This window comes from Chionomys nivalis, chromosome 2 (assembly GCF_950005125.1).
Source record: "Chionomys nivalis chromosome 2, mChiNiv1.1, whole genome shotgun sequence".
In the NCBI taxonomy this organism is placed as follows: Eukaryota; Metazoa; Chordata; class Mammalia; order Rodentia; family Cricetidae; genus Chionomys; species Chionomys nivalis.
This window is the reverse complement of record NC_080087.1, coordinates 89557238-89583184: the sequence shown is the minus strand read 5'-3', so window position 1 is coordinate 89583184 and position 25947 is coordinate 89557238. Positions and strand designations below refer to the sequence as shown.

Genomic DNA, 25947 nt, shown 5'->3' with positions numbered 1-25947 from the left:
GATGGAGTCAGCTCTCCTACAACCTCTAGTGGGTGGTCTTTGTGGTTAGAGGGCAGAGCTTAGACTTAGGCTCCCATGGAAGCAGAAAGATGAACTGCAAGGAGCAAGGACACCTCTATTGTCTGAGGATCTCATTGCTCATCTAGACTCTAGCTAGTATACACAGGAAGAGTGGGGTGCTAGACAAGAGAGGGAGCCTGGGGATTTCTATATGGCTCCTTTCACCCAGGAACCTGGGCTTTCTCGAGATGCCTGTCACCATATCCACACACCACATTGGTGATATTTCTCCCATATCTCCGAGTTAGCAACTCTTTTGAAATAAAACCTTAGTGTGTGTGGTGGAGCAGCAAGAAACACAGCCATGGATTTTGAAACTCCCTATTTCATCAAGATGCTTGGGCCCCGTGAATTTGTAACCATATCAATCAAGATGATTGGGATGTGGTGCTTGCCTAGTTGCTGCCTCAAGGCGAAAGCCCAGAGAGCATCTCTTACCACTCATCAGATGCTGGTGCCTCATCATAAGTTCCACTGAAGGTTTAAACATCAGTGAAGGATGCTTCCCACTTGGGAGGAGATGAGAATGAAAGATTTTGAACATCCTTAGAGGATGTCCTGCAACTTTTAAAAAGTGGTCCCTTTAAATAGAGGCCATTGCCCCTGAAGCAAGAAGGTAACAAGAAAGCAATGAGCTGGGATGGCCACCTTGGGTTCATCATATGTTCAAAACCACATATTCCTCTTTCTCCCTCTCCCTCTCTCTCCTAGAAGGATAATGTACCTAGAATGTCCCCAGCTTCTCTTGGTCACAAGCCTAGTCTCCAGAGTCGCACATTTCATTTTTCCTCTATCCTGTAGGTGAATGTTATTTGCCTTTATGTCTCTAGAGATCAATGCTCGGTTTCATGCCTAGGCACGTACTTTGCCAGACTGCTGCCTCCAATAGTACACAGCAAAGGGACACTCTGCTAAGCTCTTCTTCACTTTCCGGATTCTTTACCTTGGTGGGATCAAGGTGTTTCTCTTTATCTACTGGGACATCCCAGTGATGATGTTGGAGTGATGTAGTCCTTTTGTTAAATCCTTGGGGGTCCAACTGCTCTGGAAAGACCCTTGAGGAATTCTGAAGTTAGTCTTCATATATCACTGGGAACCTAAGATTTGGAAAAACTCTTAAGGCTCAGCAAAGTTGTCAAGGCCTGTCCTTTAGACTGGCCTCTCTAGAGCTGTGGAGTGTCAAGCTGTCCAGCATGGGCAGGATGGTAGGACTGCTATAGGCACCCACAGGGATGATACCCAGGTCAAGCTGTCCGCATGGGCAGGCTAACAGGACTGCCATAAGCACCCACAGGGATGATACCCAGATCAAGCTGTCCAGCATGGGCAGGCTGGTAAGACTGCTATAGGCACCCACAGGGATGATACCAGGTCAAGGGTTATTGTATAGTTGAGGACATGAGTACAATAGTAGTGAGATGCGTTCCTGGGGACTCTTTAAGACTGGGTTCAGGCTGAGCCCCCAGTAGTGCAAGGGAGAGAACATGCAGGAAACTGGGGTCACACTCTGAAGATAAGAACAGGGACCCCTGCCCTAAAATGCTGTCGGTCAGCCCTGGAGGGACAAGTGGGAGAGCTGGATGACATGTAGTAAATGGGCTCAGTCTGGGTGAGCTGAGCACTTGGACCTCTGGGTTGTAATACGGACACGGGTACTCGGACACACCTCACAGGCTTTTATATTAAAGAGTAATATATAATTATCTATCTGGCATCCTCCACCTGCAGCCTTCAAGAGGAGGCAGAGCAAGCATTCTGACTAGGAACTTACATATTAAGGAGTTGAGGTTCCATTAAGTGACTTGACAGAGATCACGTAACAAATGAGGTTTCTGGGTCTCTTTGTTCCACAGCAGACTGGCCCCTTTGATCAGCTGCATCAATTACTCTCCATTTGCATTTCCCTAGGACCCTGGTAGTGTACACCTGGCTCTACACTTTGTCTCCAGACAACTATCTATAACCTTGGTGTTGTGGAGAGCATCTAACAGGATGCTCAGATTCTGTAATGAAATCAGGTGTTCAGCCGTTGTTTCCATCAGCTATGACAAGTGGATGACAATCCTATGACTTAAGCTTGGGAACAGGGTCACTTCAATATCTGTAATTTTTTCTTTCGAGAGTCTGACTTTTTGAGATAGGAATGACTGGAGATAGCTTGAGAAGCAGGCGAGAGGCTGCTGTCCTGAGAGTCCCTGTTCACTGGTCATAAGGCCAATCAGCACCCAGGACAAGAAGGGAGAAATCCAGATCTCCTATATGTGAGGATCAAATCTACACAGTGGTTTCCCTGAACTCCTTGAAGTGAATATGTATGGCAAAAGCCTAAAGTTCCTCCCTCCAACCATCACTGCCTCCCCTGGAGGAGAGTAACTCCATGCCCAAGAGAACCCAGGTCACCTCCTCTCACTTTCTGAGCATTCACGCTTAAAGTGCCCTTTAATCCACCCTGGAAGCAAGCCCTTGGACCACAAACAGAACTGACAGGTTCAGGCTGGAGAGTGACCGAAAGTTCCCCATGCTATGTATCTTTCTGCCGTTATTCCCCCTGGTCCCAAGAATGAAAGACTGTAAGTGCAACTTTGTCTCTTTGTAGGTCACATGATCAAAATGTACCTCAACCTCAAAAGGTTAGAAATGGTTTGGGGGACTCAGGATCCAGCTATAAAGGCCACTAAACAGTGTTCTAGCTGTAATTTCTAAATGAGGAAATATCTGTCATCTCTTTGATTCAATGAAGCAGAAGCTAGCGGACACTGGTATTTTCATAAGAAGGGGACAGGTCTCTGTAGGCTATAGCCTGCTGTGATTGGTCCATCTCCTGCTCTGACCTCACAAACTGCCACTGTGAAGGGAGAAAGCATGTCCTGTATATAAGGCTGTAGGCTGGACTGCATTTCTGTCTCTAGAGACCGGAGAGGTGATCTCAGTGCCTGTGGGACTCCTTACTAGCTACCTACTCGAATTGCTGTTGGTTTGAGGCTTCCCCACAGCCTATGTGCAGAGAAGCACAGTGTCCGCGTAGCTTTATGTCCTGCCTCCCCCAAAAGAGGAACCTTAAGAGTCAATAAAAGATTTTTTTATAATGTTGGTCGAGGTGCATTTGGTTCTGTAAAACTGGCCTATCATTGTCCTACAGGGACCCTGGTGGCCATAAAAGTCATAGACAACATAGAGAAGAACTTTCAGTCCATCGTGTCAGAAATGGCGAAACTCAAATAAATCATTCTAAAATAATTCACCTCTTCCAGGTTCTAGTAACATCAAAACATTACTATTTTATTTCTGAATACAGGCCAGTAGGAAACTTCTTCCAACTGATAATGGAAGAGAGCAGGCAACAGGAGGAAAAGCCAAGAAAATATCCAGGCAGCTACTGTCAGCCATCAATACTGCCATGACCTTGACATTGCCCATTGAGACTTGAAACTCTAAACATCCTGCTCATTGCAGAGGGCAACGTGAAACTGGCAGGCTTTGGTTTTAGCCACCAAGTGTAGAGCTGGCATGAGCTGCAATAGCGAAGAGGGACCAGAGCTTCTATGCCCCAGAAAATATCACCAGGTTCAGTGCTAACAGCAGACTAAAGGGATGAGTCTACCCAAATCTAGCTCACTCAATCAGTAGGCTTACTGAAGCTCCTTGCAGAAGTGTGGGTGCAGAATCACTTTAAAGAAGGGGTGACTGAAGGACAGCTGCACCTCTCAATGCCCGTGACCACCTACCCTCATGGCCTGCCACTCCCCCACCCCCCAAAAAGCCTTAAAAGGCAATACTAGGTTCTGTTTACATTGGTCAAGGTGCACTTGGCTCTGTGAAACTGGCCTATCATTGCCTCTCAGGCAACCCGGTGGCTTTTATAGTTGTCGACAACATAGAGAAGCACTTTTAGTCCATCATGTCAGAGACGGTGACACTCAAAATGCAACAGCATCCCAACGTCATTCGCCTCTTCCAGGTTCTGGAAACCTGAAAACATTTTCTTTTTATTTTCAAAGATGTTTTCTGGCTGTTGGAACTTTTGCTGTGTTTTTATTTTGGAAGCAAACATTCATCCACCCACCCCTATGCCCCACCACAATCTTCCTTCCATGCATCACCCTTCTGTCACTCCAAAAATGCATAGCTTTTGCATAAATTGTCTGAAGAGGCTGAAATAAACACAGAAGAGGCAAAGGAAGTGTACTTCGTCAAAGACTATTTCCCTCCTTTTTTGGGATGGGGTACCATTGTGATGTCCAGGCTGGTCTTGAATTCTTGGGCTCAAGAGACCCTTCCTCATCAGCCTCTCAAGTGGCTGTGGGTAAAAAGGTGTTTGTCACCATGCCCAGCTGAAATGTTCGCACCCTCAGCAGGTGATAAGATGAACCCCATGAATTAACCATGTGGGTGTCTTTTTCCAGGGGGTAAATGGTGGCTTTTTACACTTTAAGTCTCAGACACTACAGTCTATTCTTTATCTTTAACATCTGCAGTTTTGGGGCACCAGGGACCTATTGCAATCCTGAGTCACCAGGGACACTATTTGCTGATCCTTTTTGTAGTCTTCGTGGTTTCCGTGACCAGAAAACTTAGCCAATCTGGGCTTTGCTTTCCATCCCCCAGTTGATCTCTGCAGCTTAGAGATGGGCAGAGGAGGTGAACAGAGGTGAAAGGCCTGTTCCAAGACAAGAAGGAAGGGCAGGGAAGTCCACTAGCTGGCCTGAGATATGGGAGTGGGAGCCCAGACGCATGCTCTGCGCCAGGCCCCCAACATTCTTATTTCATTACAGAACTTGTCCTTCAAGGTTACCTGTTCCAACTGATAATTGAAGATGGCAGGCTGCAGGAGGAAAAGGCACAAAAATCACTTGGACAGAGTGTGTCAGTCATCAAACACTGCCAAAAATGACCTTGACATTGTCGCTCCAGACCTGAGGTCCCAAAACAACCTGTTAGATACAGAGGGCAATGTGCAGCTCATAGACTTTGGCCTTGCCTCCAGGGGTAGAGCTGGCACTATGTTGCAAGTGTAATGTGTGACCAAGACCTTCAATGTCCCGGAAAATATTAGAGTACCCAAGATCCGGTACTAACAACAGACTGGAGAAGTTATTGTACCCAAATCTATCTAATTCAATCAGTAGGTTTACGGGGGCTCCTTGCATCACATACAGAAGACATGACTCATGGGTGGCTGCATCTCTTGATGCCTGTCCCAACACTGTGACCACCTAGCTCTGTAGTGAGGAGCTGTAGGCTGCTTTCCTGCCACCGAGCTCCCAGCCACCTAGCTAGCTTATGTCCTGAAATAACAACACACAAACTGTATTCATATAAACACTGCTTGGCCCATTAGCTCTAGCCTCTTACTGGCTAATTCTCACATCTTGATTACCCATTTCTATTAATGTGTGTAGCACCACAAGGGGGTGGCTTACTGGAAAGATTCTAACCTAGATCCATCTTAGGCTGGAGCTCCATCGTGACTGACCAGAGAGGAGAGGCATGGCATCTGGCTCACTTCCCTTCTTCCCAGCATTCTGTTCTGTCTACTCCACCTACCTAATTTTTCTGACCTATCAGACCAAGCAGTTTTCTTTATTGATTAACCAATGAAACAACAGATTGACAAATGACCTTCCCACATCATTTCCCCTTTTTCTGTTTAAACAAAAAGGAAAGGCTTTCACTTTAACATAGTAAAATTACATATAACAAAACAGTTATCAAATAAGAATTACAATATTTACATCTATTTTATCTTTATCATAACTAAGGAAAACTATAACTAAAACTATCTATTCTTCAACTCCATCAAAGACTCCATAAAGATACAATATTACCTAAGCAAACAAGAAATAAGCAACTTTCAAACTCTAGAAATGACAGAGACATCTCGCTGCCTGGACAGTCACCCAAAGTTCCTCTATATGGTTGGGGCATCCATCTTCAGCCTACAGGCCCATAGTTTCCAGCAGACATTTCCATGAAGCAGGAAATTTCAAAGGCAGTTCAGTCACTATCTGCTGTGTCCTGCAGAATGTCTCACAGACTCTTTCATGAATCAGGAACCCCAAAAGATCATCTCACCTTTAGGCAAGTTTAGCAGTCCTCTTTCTGCGGATTCTCTGTGTCCAGTTTATGCAATAGTCCAGGCAAGAGCAGTTTCTTGCCCAAATGGCTATCAAACTCCATAAGGAGCCTCTTCGATGCCCATCGTCCTCTTGAAGTAGATTGGTGCTGCCAGGAGCAGATGTGTTCCGTTGTCATGAAAAGCCCTAACTTATTAAAACATTTAAAATGCAATATTCTGTAGTCCTTGAAAGATATGAAGAATGCAATCTAACTGAAATATATCTCTATATATCTAGAAAATCTAACTAACATGACTACAATCTTGATTATTGATGATTATCCATTAACAACCTATATACATTACATTTTTAAATGAACTATACAACCACAATACCTTAACCAATATCAGAAATACATATACATATAACAAAATTGACCTTAAAATCCATACCAATGTAAATTATTCATATCTATATCATATCCCCCTTTAAATGTAAAAGAACATTTATAAACAATATTTGGGAACATGGGCGCAGTTTTTTCTCTCCAAACTGCTTCCTGCTGTATGGGGGCACTGTAATCAGGTCTTTTATGGTGTAACCTGTGTGCCAGGTTCATCTCAGTCAGCAGTTGAGTGAAGTAAATTTTTGAGGGTGTTCACAGCAACCTTTCAGGAGGGCGTGGTCTATCATACCATATTGCGATAAAAGCAATCCACAGGGTCTCATCCTCTGTGAAAACAAAAGAAGAAACTCCTTTGCAAAGCATCATGTCCTTAGATCCAAATTTTAAAATCAAGGTATTTTCAAAATGTCTATCTTGGATTAGTTCATCAGCATTTATAAACAAATATCTTTTAGCATCTGCTATTCCTTAGCATTCAAACAATTCAAAGAGAGCATAATAGCATACATTATCAAGATTCGCTGTGTATTTTCCATCTTTGTGCAGCTTTATTTTAACCTCTATTTCGTTTATTTTTACTTTTACTTTTTGAGATGCGTTCTCTGTATATCTTTGTCCTGGAATAACTCTGTAGACCAGGCTGTCCTTGAACTCACAGAGATCCACTTGCCTCTGCTACCCAAGTGCTGGGATTAAAGGTGTATGCTACCACACCTTGAACTCACAGGATCTGTCTGTCTCTGCCTCCCAAGCATTGGGATTAAAGGCGTGTGCTACCACACCTTGAAGTCACAGAGGTCAATCTACCTCTACCCCTTGAAGTCACAGAGGTCAATTTACCTCTGCCTGCCAAGTGTTGGGATTAAGGGTGTGTACTACCATACCCAACTACTCTCTTTCTTCCTTTTTTTGTTTTTTACTTTAAGAACTTTAAGTTAGCCTGCATATATTTTTAACACACTGTAAATCATTTAAAGGGTTTTTTTGTTTGTTTTTGAATCTCTCTTTACTGTATCTTTCTCTCTTTTTCTGACCACATGAGCCTTTAAATTACTGAGCAATATGGGTAGGATTAAAGCCATGGCTTTGGTGGCTGGATGATCCAGCCCATTCCTTAGCTTTCCAGCCTCATGGAGGAGGTACCCCTGGAGCCATTTTTATTGCTACAACTCTGTGGCGTTTCAAGGTCCTTGCTAGCAAGCAAGCTGCAGCATTCTGCTCACAGACCACACTCAGTTGGCCTGCCTGTCTGAAAGAGTCAGAGTTTGCCCTGGAAGTACGGATCAGAACGCCAGCATTTTAAAACAGCACAACTATTTTTACTGCTACGGCTGAAAACAAATAAGCATGCAGTCAGCTTTTATCAACACCATTTAAGTGTTTCATAGCAGGACCTCTTAAGAGCTGCAGGGTTTTGCAGCTAAACCTCAGTCAGGAAGCCTCTCTTAGATGAGAGCACTTGCTTGCTTGCCTCTAGCAAGCAGAGCAGACCCAATAATTGCTGCCTAGAAAGCATGCTTTGCTCTATTCTTTCTCTCTATTCTTTCCCAAGCTTTCTCAGGCTTTCTGTGGATTCAGTTATCCATGTTGGGCACCATTTGTAGTAAGGAGCTGCAGGCCGCTTCCCACCTCCCAGCTCCCGGTGACCGGCTAGTTTTATACCCGAAATAACAACACACAAATTGTATTCTTTTAAACAATGCTTGGCCCATTATATCTAGCCTCTTCTTGGCTAACTCTCACATCTTGACTAACCCATATCTAATAATCTGTGTAGCACCAAGAGGTGGTGTCTTACCAGGAAGAATCTAGTATACGTCTGTCTTGGGCTGGAGCTCCATCGTGACTGACCAGAGAGGAGAGGCATGGCATCTGGCTCACTTCCCTTCTTCCCAGCATTCTGTTCTGCCTACTCCACCTACCTAATTTTCTGACCTATCAGATCAAGCAGTTTTCTTTATTGATTAACCAATGAAACAACAGATTGACAAATGACCTTCCCACATCATAGCTCAATGACCTCCATCCCAAAAGATTAGCCTGAAAAGCCAGTACAAAGGTCCTATTAACCATTGGTCAAGGTGCATTGGGCTCTGTGAAACTGGCCTATCATTGACTCACAGGCAGCACTCATGGTGCCCATAAAAGTTGAAGACAACATAGAAAAGCATCTTCATACAGCAATACTCAAAATACTAGAGCATCCTAACATCATTTGCCTTCTCAGGGTTCTAGTAAAATAAATACATTCTCATTTTATAACATAATATGCCCTGGGAAGAAACTAGGTCCAAGTTTTAATGAAGGATGGGCAGGCTAAAGGACGAAAGGTTGCAGAAAATATCCGGGCAGCAAGTGTCAGCCATCAAGTACTGCCATGACCATGACGTCATCCATCGAGACCTGAAGCCCCAAAATATCCTACTAGATGCAGATGGCAATGTGAAGCTGGGAGACTTTGGCCTTGCCACCAGGTATACAGCTGGCACTGTGCTACAAGGGCGCTGTGGGACCAAGAGTTACAGCCCCAGAACTGGTACTGAGAGAAGGCTATGATGGGAAGAAGGAAGGTGTGCGGAGTCTGGGAGGTTGTTTATCACCACTGGGCACCACCCCTTCAGAGGAAGCACCCTGAAAGAGTCCAAGAGGAATATAATCATCAATGGGACCTATGACATCCAAGCTCACGTCTTGGGGCAACTTGAAAACCTAATTCACCAAATGCTCACAGTTGCCTCAGACAGGAGGCCCTCCATTGAAGACCTCAGCAACATCCGTGGAACATGAAATATGAAGAAAACATCTCAAGTGACACCAACCCAGATTCTAGCATTCTGGAAATCCTCTCTGGTCTTGGGTTTAATGCAAATACCAGCTTGGAATCCCTATAAAAGAGAAAATATATAAAGAACTGAAGAAACTAGACTTTAAAATGCTAATTAACCCAATTAAAAAATGGGGCACTGAACTGAACAGAGAATTCTCAACAGAAGAAGTTCAAATGGCCAAAAGACATTTAAGGTCATGCTCAACCTCCTTAGCGATCAGGGAAATGCAAATCAAAACAACTTTGAGATACCATCTTACACTGTCAGAATGGCTAAAATCAAAAACACTAAGGATAGCCTTTGCTGAAGAGGATGTGGAATAAGGGGAACACTCATCCATTGCTGGTGGGAATGCAAACTTGTGACACCACTTTGGAAATCAGTGTGGCGGTTTCTCAGGAAATTCAGGATCAACCTACTCCAGGATCCAGCAACACCACTCTTCGGAATATACCCAAGAGATGCCCTATCATACTTCAAAAGTATTTGTTCAACTATGTTCATAGCAGCATTATTTGTAATAGCCAGAACCTGGAAACAACCTAGATGCCCCTCAATGGAAGAATGGATAAAGAAAGTGTAGAATATATACGCATTAGAGTACTACTCAGCAGTAAAAAACAATGACATCTTGAATTTTGCATGCAGATGGATGGAAATAGAAAACACTATCCTGAGTGAGGTAACCCAGACCCAAAAAGATGAATATGGTATGTACTCACTCATAAGTGGATTCTAGTCATAAATAAAGGACATTGAGCCTACTATTCGTGATCCTAGAGAAGCTAAATAAGGTGAACCCAAAGAAAAACATGTAGTTATCCTCCTGGATATTGGAAGTAGACGTTATTGCCAGGCAAAAGTTGGGAAATTGGGGGTGGGGTGGGGTGTAGTTTAGGGGAGATGGGGAAAGAGAAGTGAGAAGGGGAGGATGGGGAGAGCTTGGGGGAATGGGACAGTTGGGATGGAGGAAGGGTGGATATGGGAGCAGGGAAGTATATATCTTAATTAAGGGAGCCATTTTAGGGTTGGCTAGAGACTTGACTCTAGTGGGGTTCCCAGGTGTCCACGGAGATGTCCCCAGCTTGTTTCTTGGGCAGCTGAAGAGAGGGCACCTGAACTGGCCCTATCCTATAGCCACACTGATGAATATCTTGCATATCACCATAGAACCTTCATCTGACGATGGATGGAGATAGAGAAAGAGACCCAAGGTCCAAATGAGGAGCAGAAGGAGAGAGAACATGAGCAAGGAAGTCAGGACCCTGAGGGTGTTCCCACCCACTGAGATGGTGGGGCTGATCTAATGGGAGCTCACCAAGTCCAGTTAGACTGGGACTGATGGAGCATGTGATCAAACCGGACTCTCTGAACATGGCTGACAATGAGGGCTGAATGAGAAGCCAAGGGCAATGGCACTGGGTTTTAATTCTACTGCATGCACTGGCTTTGTGGGAGCCTAGGCTGTTTGGATGCTCACCTTCCTAGACCTGGATGGAGCGGGGAGGACCTTGAACTTCCCATAGGGCAGGGAATCCTGATTGCTCTTTGGACTGGAGAGGGGGGGGAGTGGGGGGATGGGGAGGAACATGAGAGGAGTGGAGGAGGTGGAAATTTTTAATTAAAAAAAGAGAAAATATGATGAAATGGTGGGAACATACCTTATCATCAAAAAGCAGATACGCAAGGAACTAGAGGTTGGCTCTACCACCTCAGCCAAGCCTGTGCACCTTGGCCATATGCCTCCCCCATCTCCAATACATCCTATATCTCTGGTCTTCCCCCAAAACAAAGAACCAGCGAGCCCACCTTTGGCCTCATTCACACCCAGCCCTCACAACAGCACCTGCCTGATGTCCTGACACTATCAGGGTAGAAGATGGTCAGAAGTTCCTCCAAGCCTCTATGTTGTCCCCAGAAGAAGAGCCCCACTTATAGCTATACCCCCCCCCATCCAGAGCTGTGGCTGCCCCATGTGTATGCAGCAGCATGGTGGAAGAGCAATTTCTCTCTAAGCAAACTGGGAGCTAGGATAACTTCATCCATATAGAGATAAGGAGAAGGAGAGACAGATTTGCAGTGATAGGAGAAACAGCCTGGAGGAATCTTCTACAAAGGTTGGAGAATCAGCGTGAGGAGTTTGATAGCCTGTAGGTGCAGTGTTGTCTGTCTGTCAGGGAAACCTGCTTTGTACCCAAGTGAGGAGCAATAGGGGCAGCTGAGCTCCCTGCAGCAGGGTCTAGGGAGTTTTAGAGCAAATTTAACCCTTTAGCTTCCAGGAGTCATAGTAAAGAAAGCCTTTTGGAGATTGTGGCAGTATCATCTATTGAACTGCTAATCTGAACAATTGCCCATTGCATTGTAGATTTTGTTTGACCTCTAGTAAGAGAAAAAAAATACATAAAGTGAACATTTTAGGAGAGTTAAGGAGGGAAATCATTCATCCTTAACAGAGCATTTATGTCCTTCAAACCAGTTCTTTGTTTTGGGGGAAGACCAGAGATATAGGATGTATTGGAGATGGGGGAGGCATATGGCCAAGGTGCACAGGCTTGGCTGAGGTGGTAGAGCCAACCTCTAGTTCCTTGCGTATCTACTTTCTACTGGTGAGGACTCTCTGAAAAGTTGCCGATACTGGAAGTGTCCCTGGGATGCTTCCAGAAGAGACCTCTTTAGGGTACTCTCTGAGGGAGTTTATTCAATCCTACTCACCAGTTCAACAAGGAGGTCAGTGTCCTCGGGGTCTGAAGGACCCTTGGTGAGATCTTAATTGTGAGGCTGATGCTTTAGGGTCTCCTGATTGTCCTTCAAATGGAGATCTGTTCCTCCAGCGAGATTTCCTAATCAGTACCTCCAGGAAGCTTCATCTCTGGGGACAGTTCCAAACGAGTGACACCTCTTTCTCTGGGGGTGTTTTTATGCCTACTTCTTTTGAATCCTGACTCCCGAGTTAGAGGTGCCAGGTAATGGGGTCCCTAAAAGTCCAGCTTCTAGAGATCCCTGTCAGGATATTTTTTAAGATTTATTTATTATACAGTGTTCTGCCTGCATGTATGCCTGCGACCAGAAGAGGACACAAGATCTTATTATAGATGGTTGTGAGCCACCATGTGGTTGCTAGGAATTGAACTCAGGACCTCTGGAAGAGCAGCCAGTGCTCTTAACCTCTGAGCCATCTCTCCAGGAACCCCCTCAGAATTTAAAAGAAGGTCTCCACAATAAGTGAAAGGGAACTAGAAATCTGTTCAGGAGCCAGTAAGCAGGAGCCTTAAAGTTCTAGCCTGTAAGGCTTCCATTCAGGGTTCAATTAAAGGTGCCAGAACTGAGGTCTTTAATGCATTTGGACTTGAGTTTTGTGCATGGGGGTAGATATGGATCTATTTACATTCTTCTACATGTTGACATCCAGTTATGCTAGCACCATTTGTTGAAGATGCTTTCTTTTTTTCCATTGTATAATTTTAGCTTCTTTGTCAAAAATAAGAGGCATTCATAGGTGTATGGATTGATAGCCAGTTCTTTGATTCGATTCCATTGGTCAACCTGTCTGCTTTTAATGACAATACCAGGCTGTTTTCATTAGTGTAGCTCTATAATAGAGCTTGATGTCAGGGATGGTGATGCCTACAGAAGTTCCTTTATTGTGTAGGATTGTTTTGGCTACCCTGGGTTTTTTTGTTTTTCCATGTGAAGTTGATTATTGTTCTTTCAAGGTCTGTGAAGAATTGTGTTGGGATTTTTATGGGTATTGCATTGAATCTATAGATTGCTTTTGGTAGGACTGCTATTTTTACTATGTTGATCCTATTTATCCAGGAGCATGAGAGATCTTTCCATTTTTCTGGTATCTTCTTCTGTTTCTTTCTTCAAAGACTTAAAGTTCTTGTCAAATAGGTCTTTCATTTCTTTGGATAGTGTTACTCAGAGATATGTTATTTGTGGCTACTGTGAAAGGTGATGTTTCTCTAATTTCCCTCTCAGCTTCTTTATCATTTGTATATAGGAGGGCTACTGATGTTATTGAGTTGATCTTATATCCTGGCACATTACTGAAGGTATTTATCAGCTATAGAAATTCCCTGGTAGAGTTTTTGGGGTCACTTATGTATACTATCATATCATCTGCAAACAGCGCAAGTTTGACTTCTTCCTTTCCAATTTGAATCCCCTTGATCTCCTTTTGTTGTTTTATTGCTCTAGCCAGAACTTCAAGAACTATGGACTCTCTACATATGGAGAGTGTCGACAGTCTTGTCTTGTTCCTGACTTTAGTGGAATCACTTTGAGTTTCTCTCCATTTAATTTGATGTTGGCTGTTGGCTTGCTGTGTATTGCCTTTAATATGTTTAGATATGTTCCTTGTATCCCTGCTATCTCCATTTGCATTTCCCTAGGGCCCTGATAATGTACACCCGGCTCTACACTTTGTCTCCAGACAACTATCTATGACCTTGGTATTGTGGAGAGCATCTAACAGGATGCTCAGATTCTGTAATGAAATCAAGGTGTTCAGCCATTGTTTCCATCAGCTATGACAAGTGGATGACAATCCTACAACTTAAGCTTGGGAATGGGGTCACTTCACTTCAAAATCTGTAATTTTCTCTTTTGGGAGTCTGACGTCTTTAGCCAGAGGATTCCTTGTGAGGACATGGCAAGCTGGCTTTGAAGAGTCAGACACTGCATTCTTCCCTCTGTCAGGCTTCTTCTGAGCATCAATGGGCTTTGTGCCTGGCCCCTTTCCCTTCCTTGATGTGTCCTGGGCTTCAGCTCCTCAGCTATTGCTCAGGGACTAGAGGAAAATGCATTTGCAGTTAGTACTCATCAGATAATAGAGAGTGGGGTCCTAGTGAGGCCTCTTCCAGCTCTGCAGGGGCTGTTGCTCTCTGGGTCCTCCTAGGATGGGGACTTCTTTCTAGCTGCACTTAAGTGCATGCTGAAAGCCTGTCCTTATGACAAAATCTTCCCCTGCCTCCTTACAGAAGGCCTGTCACCAAACACCATCAGGGGGAAGGGCCTTGCCATCAATCTGGGAAGATACCAGTATCCAAACACGATCAGACAGGGGGAAGGGCCTTGCCATCAATCTGGAAAGATACCAGTGTGCTTTTATTTTGAGCTGCAGGCAGCAAAAGAATCATGAAAGGCATGCCTTCATCCCCCTTCCTGCCTCTTCTGGGCTCCTTTCAGTATGGAAGCAGTTTGCAAAATCAGGATGCTGCCCCAGGTGGCAAGGGCATTGCTTCTGAGAGTTTGCTGAATCTCATGCAAAGGAAAGGCACAGCTGAACATGGGGGGAACTGGGCACTACCGGTGGAGGTGGATGGCTCTAGGTCTTGGGACAATAGAAGAAAACAAAAAGCATGGAGACACTTCTCTCCCCTGTGACATGTCCTCAAACAGGTGCTTATCTGAGAGCAGATGCCCTAAAAGCCAAGGGCAGGATACTGGCTCTTGGTTTCTGTAGGAAAGCAGAAGGGGTAGAATTTGTGTGGTACTGGAAGGTATATGCCCAGGGTCCTGATCTTTGCAGAGGTATTTCAGACAAGCCCAAGTTACAGGACACCCTTTCAGGGTGAGAAATATCCCCATGTTTTTCTCAGAATCTCTCTTCTGCACTGAGGCACAGATCATATTCATGTCATGTCCAAGGGCAGAGAGCACAGCACTAAGTTGCTGTGGCCTGGGCAGATCTCACTTGGAATAGTCTGTGGACTTTGTTCATATTTAGTGAACCATAGGAGTTTCTGAGTATCTTGTAGTGGGTGACCTCTGTGGTACAACTGCCAAAAGTTGGTGCATGAGGGTTTTTAGCTGCCCAGAGGCATGACCTGGAATTTTTTATGTCCCTATTAGGATGCATTGCAGTCTGTGAATGCTGTTTCCTAAGCAGGGGCGGTGTCAAGTGCTCAAAACTCAGAAAGCATCCTGCCCAAATTCTACCCATTATTTTCATCATATCCTTTTCTGAGAAAGGGTTTGGGAGCATTAAAGAGCTCAGTCCATGTCCAACTCTACCCTTAGAATTGAGACCAATGGCAATGACCTCGACATTGCTGTCTACATCCAAGTGGGTGGTTTCAACTTTGTTTTCTGGCAGCATTTGATCGCTGTTATGATCTGTTCAGATTGTTTCTTGACCTCTTCTTCCAGCAGAAATCAGGATTCCTCCCCAGCAGTTCAGTTATTAATTAAAAACAGATTATGGAGCAAGCAGGTTGCATTCAAATGCTGTGACCTTTGGAAAACGGGCATTTCCGACAAAAAACAAAACAAAACAAAACAAAAAAAAAACCAGCACAGAAACTTCTCTGTGCTTTCTAAAATAAGATTTGTGTGCCTGCTGGGTCCCTTGCGAGGCCAGAAGAGGCTAATTTTACAGGGTCAAGCCCACACAACCTTAGTAAGAAGCAACACCTACTTTCTCCTGAGGCTCTTTTTCTGAAGGGCCTAGAAGTGAGGCAGAGGTCCTGCCTTGCTCCTCTCCTGACCAGGTCCTGGGAAAATCTCAATCCAACAACTGGAAATGAAACCAACATAGGTACATATGAGTTCCTTAGGTTGCAAAAATAACAGATTCCTAGAGTATAGGGACAAAATTCAAACCCAGAGCACAGACTTATATACATGCTCACAACTGTTCCCGGTGAACAAGAAACAGTTCCCACACTGCTCACCTTAACCCACAGTGACTGTCACCTCTTTTGCCCTCAAGAACTTTTTCTGTTCTTGTGAGAATGCTAAGGATCTCTGAAGTGATTGAAGGAGAACAGTTCCCATAGTCTCCTGTGTCATTACTTGGTCCTCAGTTGGTGGAACTCTTTGGGAAGAATTAGGAGGTGTGGCCTTGTTTGAGCAGGTGTGTCACTAGGGGTGGGTTTGGCAGTTTCAAAAGCCCATGCATTTCCCAGTGATTGCCTCTCTGCCTCCTACTTGTGGGTCAAAGCGTGTTCTTAGCTGTTCCTACCATCATGGACACTAATTCCATAAACTGTAAAACTAAATTAAACTCTCTCCTTTACAAGTTTCTTGCCTTCTCATGGTGTCTTATTACAGCAAGAGTAAAGAAATGAGGGCACCATGTTAGCTTCTGCCTCAATGGATCAAAGAGGCCAACATTTCCTTATTCACGAGTCTAAGCCAGTATGACGCTTCAGTGGCCTTTGCACTTGAGGATCTCAGATCATTTCAGGCTTTTAGGAAGGAGGCTCTCAGAGGGAGGAGCCATAAATAGTCGTACTGAGCTGGGATGCCTATGAACCACAACAATGGCCAGCAGGGCATGATATCCAGGTTGTCAGAGAGCTCCAGAAATGCAACTTTTCTGAGCTGAAGCCAGTGCTGGGACAGGCATCGTGATGCAGCTGCCATGAGTCGCCCCTTCTTGTAAGTCATCCACACCCACACTTCCGCAAGGAGCTCCAATTGTCTGAATGAGCTGGACTCGGGTAGAGTCCTTTCTTCAGTCTGCTGTTAATACCAGATCCAGGTACACTGACATTTTTCATGCATCTCCAAGGAAGGCCTCTGAACACACATTTAAGGAAGGCAGGGGGCATCAGTCCTGCTTCATGGTTTCTCCCAGTGGCCACTGCCTGACTGCATCATTGGCAGATGACTTCACTTAGTAAGCACTCAAATTTTTACTCTAATTTAAAATGCACCATGAGAGGCCATGGGGATCATTGGCCTAGCCCACAACAAAAGCACCTCTGGTGAGTTTTCTTCCCAGGCCCCTGGGGAACAAACCTGGACAAACTCTGTTTAGGAGAGAGGCTGTGCCCTCAGATTCCCCATCCCAAGGCTCCTCCTACTTTTTCACTTATGCCATGTGTTCAGGTTGCTATTGGTGCCAATTCTGACAGAGTTCCACACCCAGGATTTCTTCAACCCTGATCAGAAAGGTAGGAGAGGGGAAGTTATCTGTCCCACCATCCACCTCTCCAGGTGTCACTAGTGTGGTTGAACTCAGTGGCCAGCATCCCCCAATGTGTCACTTCACGTTCCTACGAGTGGACTGGCCTGGGGCAGACTCTCAGAGCACAGCTACTAGTCACCATTGGACCATTCAGGGTTGAGCACATCCTGAAGGGTAACACCAGGCCTTGCTGCTATAACAAGATTTGTAATAGCCAGAACCTGGAAACAACCTAGATGCCCTTCAATGGAGGAATGGATGAAGAAAGTGTGGAATATATACATATTAGAGTACTACTCAGCGGTAAAAAACAATGACTTCTCGAATTTTGAGTGCAAATGGATGGAAATAGAAAACACTATCCTGAGTGAGGTATCCCAGACCCAAAAAGAGGAACATGGGATTACTCACTCATAATCGGTTTCTAGCCATAAATAAAGGACATTGAGCATATAATTTGTGATCCTAGAGAAGCTAAATAAGAAAGTGAACCCAAAGAAAATCGTATAGTCATCCGCCTGGATAGGGGAAGTAGACAAGATTGCAGGGCAAAAACTGGGAACTTGCGGGTGAGGTGGCATGGGGCAAAGAGGAAATGGGATGAGAAACGTGAGAAGGGGAGGATGGGAGGAGCTTGGGGGATTGGGATGGTTGGGATATAGAAAGGGTGGATACTGGAGCAGTAAAGTATATATCCTAACCAAGGGAGCCATCTTAGGGTTGGCAAGAGACTTGACTCTAGAGGGGTTCGCAGGTGTCCAGGGAGATGTCCCCAGCTGGTACCTTGGGCAACTGAGGAGAGGGACCCTGAAATGACCCTATCCTATACTGATGAATATCTTACATATCACCTTAGAACCTTCATCTGGCGATGGATCGAGGTAGAGACAGAGACTCAATTTGGAGCAACGGTCTGAGCTCTTAAGGTCCAAATGAGGAGCAGAAGGAGGGAGAACATGAGCGAGGAAATCAGGACCACGAGGGATGCACCCACCCACTGTGACAGGGGAACTGATTTATTGGGAGCCCACCAAGGCCAGCTGGTCTGGGACTGAATAAGCATGGGTTGAAACTGGACTCTCTGAGCATGGCGAACAATGAAGGCTGATGAGAAGCCAAGGACAATGGCACTAGGTTTCGATCCTAATATATGAACTGGCTTTGTGGGAGCTTAGCCTGTTTAGATGCTCACCTTCCTGGACGTAGATAGAAGACCTTCGTCTTCCCGCAGGGCAGGGAATTTGGACTGCTCTTCAGTATCAAGAGGGAGGGGGAATGGGGTGGGGGGAGGAGAAGAGGAGTGGGGATAGGGGGACGGGAGTGGGGGAGGGGGCAATATTTGGGAGGAGGGGAGGGAAATGGGAAACGGGGAGCAGGTGGAAATTTTAATTAAAAAAGAATAAAAATAAAAGTTAAAAAAAATGTAATGTATAATTAAGAAATATAGGTTGCTAATGGATAATCATCAATAATGGTCAAGTTTGTAGTCATGTTAGTTAGATTTTCTAGATATATAGAGATATATTTCAGTTGGATAGGCATTCTTCATATCTTTTGAAGACTGCAGAATATGGCACTTAATGTTTTAATAACTTAGGGTTTTTCATGACAATGAGACACGTCTGCTCCTGGCAGCACCAGCTACTTCAAGAGGAGGTGGGGAAGAAGCAGAAATTTTTCAATAAAAAAAAGATACTTAAGGACATGTTCAACTTCCTTAGCTATCAGGGAAATGCAAATCAAAACAACTTTGAGATACCATCTTACACCTGTCAGAATGACTAAGATCAAAAACACCAATGATAGCTTGTGCTGGAGAGGATGTGGAGTAAGGGGAACACTCATTCATTGTTGGTGGGAATGCAAACTTGTGCAATCACTTTGAAAATCAGTATGGCGGTTTCTCAGAAAATTGGGAATCAACCTACCTCAGGATCCAACAATACCACTCTTGGGAATATACCCAAAAGATGTTCAATCATACTACAAAAACATTTGTTCAACTATGTTTATAGCAGCATTGCTTGTAATAGCCAGACCCTGGAAACTACCTATATGCCCCTCAACTGAAGAATGGATAAAAAAAGAAAGTATGGCACATTTACACATTAGAGCACTACTCAGCAGTTAAAAAAAAAAGTACTCACTCATAAGTGGATACCAGCCATAAACAAAGGACGCTGAACCTATAGTTCATGATCCTAGAGAAGCTAAGTAATAAGGTGAACCCAAACAAAAACATATATAGACCCACCTGGGAATTGGAAATAGACAAAATCACCTGACAAAATTGGGAGCATGGGGTAGGGGGTAGAGCTCACCAACACCAACTGGACTGGGAATAAATGAGCATGGGATCAAACTAGTACCTCTTAATGTGGTTGACAGGGCAGACTGAGGGGCCACTGACAGTGGCACTGGGATTTGTCTCTACTGCATGTACTGGCTTTTTGGGATCCTATTCTCTTTGGATGTATACCTGGCTCAACCTAGATGTACTAGAATTACAACTGACTTCTCTATATGAGATTCAATGAAGCAGAAATGCCTGGACAGATTGCAGCAAACTCTAAGAGACCACAGAGGCTAACCCAGACTGCTATACCTTGAAAAAAATTAAGCACCAGAGATGGACAAAACAAGATATTATAAGTCAATTTAAACAATATTTATCTACAAATAAAGCACTGGAGAAGTTGCTAGTAGGAAAATTCAAGCCCAAGAGGGTTAACTACCACCATGAAAACAAAGGAAATAAATTCATACAGGTAAAACCACAAAAAGTAAGACACAAACACACACTCAGATACACACACATACGCACACCAATTTCAGCAAGTGGGTAAGCAACAACAAAACAAAATAACTCAAAATCATTGGTCACAGATATTTCTCAATATCATTTGTCTAAATTGCCAAATATAAAGACACAGACTAACAGAATGGATATTTAAACAGGATCCACTCTTCTGCTGGAACAAATACACACATCTCAACATCAAAGGTAGACATTACGTAGGGTAAAGGGTTAGCAAAAGATATTCCAAACAAAGGGACATATGGAGCAACCTGGTGTAGACACTTTAGTGTCTAACAAAATAGATTTCAAACAAAATCTAATAAAAAAAGAAAGAAGGATACTACATGCTCACTGGGTTGTTTTGAATAAAAATGGATGGCTCCCATAAGTCCATAAGCAGAAGCACTATTAAGTGTTGTGGCCTTGTTGAAGTAGATATGACTTTGTTGGAGGACAAGAGTCATGAGGGGGTGGACACTGAGTTCTGAGTAGCTTAAGTCAGTACTCTTTCTGCTGCTAAAGGTTCCAGGTACATAACTCTCGTCTCCTTTTCTAAAACCCGGTCTGCCTGCATGCATTCATGCTTCCCATCATGACAATAATGGACTGAATATCTGAAATTGTATGCCAGCTGGCACAGTCATAGCTGATGGGAATGACAGAAGTCATAAAGTCAGCACAGCTCTTTGACAAAGATACAACAAACCTGAGCCACATGATAACTGCCTTGGCCCCTTTGGTTTTCATTTCTACCTGCTACATACTTGGGAGACTTTCAATATTTGAAAAGTTTGAGAATATTGGATTGATAAAAAAATTCTTATGAATCATTTATGACTTCTCCAACAAATGCTATTTCTGTTTCCCCCAGAACAATCCTGAGAATTCTATTCCCCCTGCTTTAGGGAGATAGCCTTATCTACTCAGAGGTCTTCCTTATGCCTTGGAGGTTGTTACACACATAAAGAAGCTAAAGGTCTCTTTATGAGGTTATGAGACATTTTTGAAATGGCCCTCCCTACACTTACTCAGGAACAAGATAATCAAACGAAGTAAACTTTAAAATGTCAACAAGATTTGGTGGTCGAGAGGTGGCCACAGTTCATATGACAAGCCTCTTCCCACTGTACACTAGGGAAATTACATTGCATATACAGCAACAAAGTTAGTTAAGCTGTAGTTACCTCCATCCTACACAGAGACTTATAATGACAGGCAGAGAATGATGGACAACAATGATAAAAGTATTCAATAAAGATATAAAACACAAACATGTATTATGCCAGAATTTGAATAATAATTGCAGCAGCTTTGGCCTGAGAGTATTTCTTGGGCACTCTGACCATTAAGAGTTACACTTCTTGGGACAAGACAATATGCCTGGGAGGGCTTGAAGATTTTTCTGACCTAATGTCCTTGTAGCCACAAAAGCAACCGAAGAACAGTTTGTCATGTATGTCTAGATTCGTAAAAATTGGATTATGGAATTGATGAGTAAAAACAGTTATGAAAGATAACTGTTTATCAATGATGTCAAAACTTGAGAGAAATGATTGGAAATGATAATTCTGTTCTGTCATAGTTTTAATGATACCTAAAAATAAGAAAAAAATGTCCAAAAACAAAATTAAAATGATCTATAGTTTGGAACAACATGGATGAAACCTTACTTACTAAATTCTGTACAAATAAAGCACTCTAGCTGCCAGTCAGTCAGGCTGCATGGTTGTCCCCCAACCATCATGGCCTGACTCACTCCCTCCTTTGCCAACATCTAACATCTTCTGCTAAGAAATGTCCACCGTCAAAGATGAGTCCCAGCAGCCAGCCACTACCAAATGTTTTCCTTTATATGAATTTTCATGGTTATGGTGTCTCTTCACAGCAATAAAACCCTAACTAAGACAGAAGCTGTTACCAGAGACTATGGTAATGCTGTGATAGGCCTAATCATTCATATATTTGGAAGAATGTGGTCTTTGGGACTTTGGGTTAGAAAAGAAGTTGAACACATTAAGTGAGGCTTAAATGGGGCATCCTAGAAGGAGATGGAAGGCAGTGTTTCTTGGTGTGATTTGAAAAATGGCCTGGCTCTAGAGGTATCAGAGTTGAAGAATATTAGTATGTGAGTGAAAGATGGTTCTCCTGATATTTTGATGAAGAATGGAGCTGCTTTCTGCCCTTGTCAAAAAAAGTTTACCTGAGGCCAAATTGAAGAGTTTGGGATTAATAACTTGGGTAGAGGAAATCTTTAAATCTTAAAAACAAAATCTTAAATCTTAAAACAGCCTAGTATTGACTCTGTCATACAGTTATTAATCTTGACTACTATGCAGATTTACGATGATAAGGAACAAGCAAAGCAAGAAAAAATACAAAATATACATCTTAAGGGCAAAGGGGGCACCAGGAAGCAAGCTCCAGAGGATTGAATGACTGAAAAAGTCCTGATATTAAATGGCATAAAAGAAGTGGTAAGATCTCATCCAGCTAAGCTTCCAATTTTTGAAAAGGAATTAAAGAAAACTTCAGAGCCTGGTGGAGGAAATTTGCCTTTAATCCCAGAACAAGGGAGGCAGAGATAGTTGGATCTCTAGGTAAAGGCCAGGCTGGTCTACAGTGCAAGTTCCAGGACACCCAAGCTTAGGTAATAAGGGGAAAATCAAGAACAGAAAGCTGACAAAGATGTAATTGAATAGGTGGAGGCATGATCTGAACCTAGGAAGAAAAAAAACTTGGTATCTTAGGCCACATGGTTCTGACTTTAGATTCAAGAAGAGAAAACAGAGGTTATGGAAACACCCTCTACAACTAAGAAAGTACTGAGGCCAAGCATTTTGCAGAGTTATCTATGCAGGGAGGCTTAGAGACGCCATTGTATAAAACTGTGAAGACAAGGCCTGGATTGCCTTGGAGACCCCAAGATGTTGGAGATGCCAGGATCATGGGATTCCTGCTTAGAAAAGTGGCTGACTGGGAGTGGAAACAATCCAAAAGAAATATGTGGGGTGCAATCAAAAAAGGTGAAAGATTTGGTGATCTCAAGAATACTTTGACAATACACATATAGGTACAGAGTTTGTACCTATCAGAGGACTATAGATTAAAGCTAGAAATCAAAGACAACAGAGAGCATAGAAAATAGACAAATCTTAAATGAAGGAAAATGGGGGGAAAGGGAAAGGAGTGAAAGAAGAGGAATAAAGAAACAGAAAAAAATAAAGAAACAAAGGAAAAGGAAAAGAGGAAAGGAGGGAGGGAGGAACTAAAGAAAGAGAAAAAAGAGTATTATGACCCCACCACAGAAGAAGCAAGACGTGACTGCCTCTCTGAATAAGGTACCAAACCACAGGGCTAGCACAGACAAGAATAATGGGCTAATATAAGTTATTAAGAGTTAATAAGAAGCCTGAGCTAATGAGACAATCAGTTTATAACTAATGTAGACCTCTGTGTGATTTCTTTGGGACTTAATGATTACGGGAACTGGGCAGGACAAAAAACTCGGTCAACAAATGGCGCCAAATGTGGGGCTGATCAAATCTACTTAAAAGCCTGAGAGAGCTTGGGAAGTAATTCTAAACAAAAAAGAATAGAGTTAAGCACAGCATTTTCTCAAGTGGTCTCTGTTTGCTAGAGGCAAATGCACCTCATTTAAGAGAGGCTTCCTGACTCAGCTTTAGCTGTAAAACCTTATAGTTCTTTTAAGAGGTCCTGCCACAAAACACTAAAATGGTGTTGATGAAAAGCTGATCGCATGCTTTTTGGTTTTCAGCCATAGCAGGAAAAAAAGCTGCACCATTTTAAAATGCTGGCTTTCTAGGTCATCCTGCAAGTGCAAAATATGACTCTTTCAGGCAGGAGGTATGACTACAGAGCATTTGAATATGGTTTATGAGTAGACTGCTGCAGCTTGCTTGGCAGCAGGGACCTTGAAATGCCATAGAGTTGAGGAAATAAACATGGCTCCTGCTGGTACCTCTGCCACAAGGCTGGAATCTCAGAAAGCTAAAAAATGGGCTAGATTCAGCCATCAAAGCCACAGCTTTAATCCTCTCCATATTGCTTAGCAAATTAAAGACTCACATAGTGAGAAAAAGAGAGAGATACAGTAAAGAGAGATTCAAAGATAAAGAAAACCTCTAAATGTTTTACAGTGTGTTAAAAATATATGCAGGCTTGGGAGAGAAAAGAAAAATGTTAAAGTCCTTAAAAAGAAAGAGAGAGTAGATAGGTGTGGTAGCACACACCTTTAATCCCAACACTTGGGAGGCAGAGACAGGCGGATCTCTGTGAGTTCAAGGACAGCCTGGTCTACAGAGGGAGTTCCAGGACAGCCAAAAATACACAAAAAACCAGTCTCAAAAAACCAGTCTCAAAAAACCAAAAATTAAAAGTAAAAATAAAAGAAATAGAGGTTAAAATAAAGCCACGTAAAGATGTTATGGCTAATGGTCAGGAGAACAACTAAACAAAGGATATTAGATTCCAACTAAACAAAGGATATTAGATTCAGAGTTCTTGTTTTAAAAAAAAAGAGGGAGATGTGCTGTGGGAAAATGATCTGTATCCTGTCAATTATATTTTAAATAAATGCTGATTGGCCAGTAGCCAGGCAGGAAGTATAGGCAGGACAATCAGGCAGGAAGTAGAGGCAGGGTGATGAGAACAGTAGAATTCTTGGAAGAGAAAAGTCTATTTAGTAGTTGTGATCCAGCCACAGAAGAAGCAAGATGTGACTGCCTCTCTGAATAAGGTACTGAGGAACATGGCTAGCATAGACAAGAATAATGGGCTAATATAAGTCATAAGAGTTAATAAAAAGCCTGAGCTAATAGGTCAATCAGTTTATAACTAAAAAAAGAGAGAAAAAAGAAAGAAAGAAGAAAGAAAAACTGTAGAATTTAGGAAAAGAAATACATACTATACCAAAACTTGATGAGACACAATGGAAGAGGTGCTAATGGGACCATTCATAGCAACAAGTGCCTTCATAAAGAAAATGGGGATATCTTATGCTAGCACCTTAACAGAAAAACTGAAAGTTACAAAACATAAAGATGTAATAACATGCAAGAGAGGAAAATTTTAGAAATGGACAAAATAAACAGTGGGACATAATAACAGATATCTGGGAGATCCAGAGGATCATAAGGACATTTGTTTTAAAAACCTGTAAAAGTGGCAAAGATCAATCACACAAGTGACAGTTCATTTTTGTGAGGATGGGGAGTACGGGGAACATTCCTCCATTGCTGGTGAGCATACAAAAGTTATACAGTCACTATGAAAATCAATTTGTTGAGGTGAGTTTCCTGCAGGTATACTGCTCTAACACCCCTAGTCTGTCCACTGGACCCTGAAAGCAACAAGTCCCACTTTTCCCCCAAATACTTCTATTACACAAACACACACGAACTCGGTGTAACTCTGAAATATAGCCTGTTACTATACAGAGAGGACTACAGAAAGTACTAGAAGGAAAACTAACTGAACCCACAAAAACACAGGCAACAGATAACCTCACTACAACAAAACCCAAAGAAGGAAACACACACACTACCACCTTTTGGTAAAAATAGCAGGAATTAACAATCACTGGTCATTAGTATCTCGTAATATCAATGGACTCAATCCACCTATAAAAAGACACAGGCTAAAACAATGGATACAAAAACAGAATCAATCCTGCTGTATACAAGAAACACACCTCAATCTCAAATACAGACATTACCTCAGAAGAAAGTGTTGGGAAAAGGTTTTCCAATCAAATGGACCTAGGAAACAACTGGGTATAGCTATCCTAATATCAAACAAAATAGACTTCAAACTAAAATAAATCAAAACAGATGAAAAAGGACATATCATACCCATCACAG

At 43.0% G+C, this 25947-nt stretch overlaps 1 protein-coding gene across 1 annotated transcript in view; it reads left to right on the top strand.

Moving 5' to 3' along the window:
- Positions 1–8829: 8829 nt before the first annotated feature.
- The window catches only part of LOC130869244 (uncharacterized protein C2orf78 homolog), a 48219-nt gene continuing 31101 nt past the window's right edge, over positions 8830–25947 (top strand). The window contains exon 1 of the mRNA XM_057761258.1: positions 8830–9058. Coding sequence (XP_057617241.1) covers positions 8830–9058 — 229 coding nt within the window. The remainder of the gene's footprint in view (positions 9059–25947) is intronic.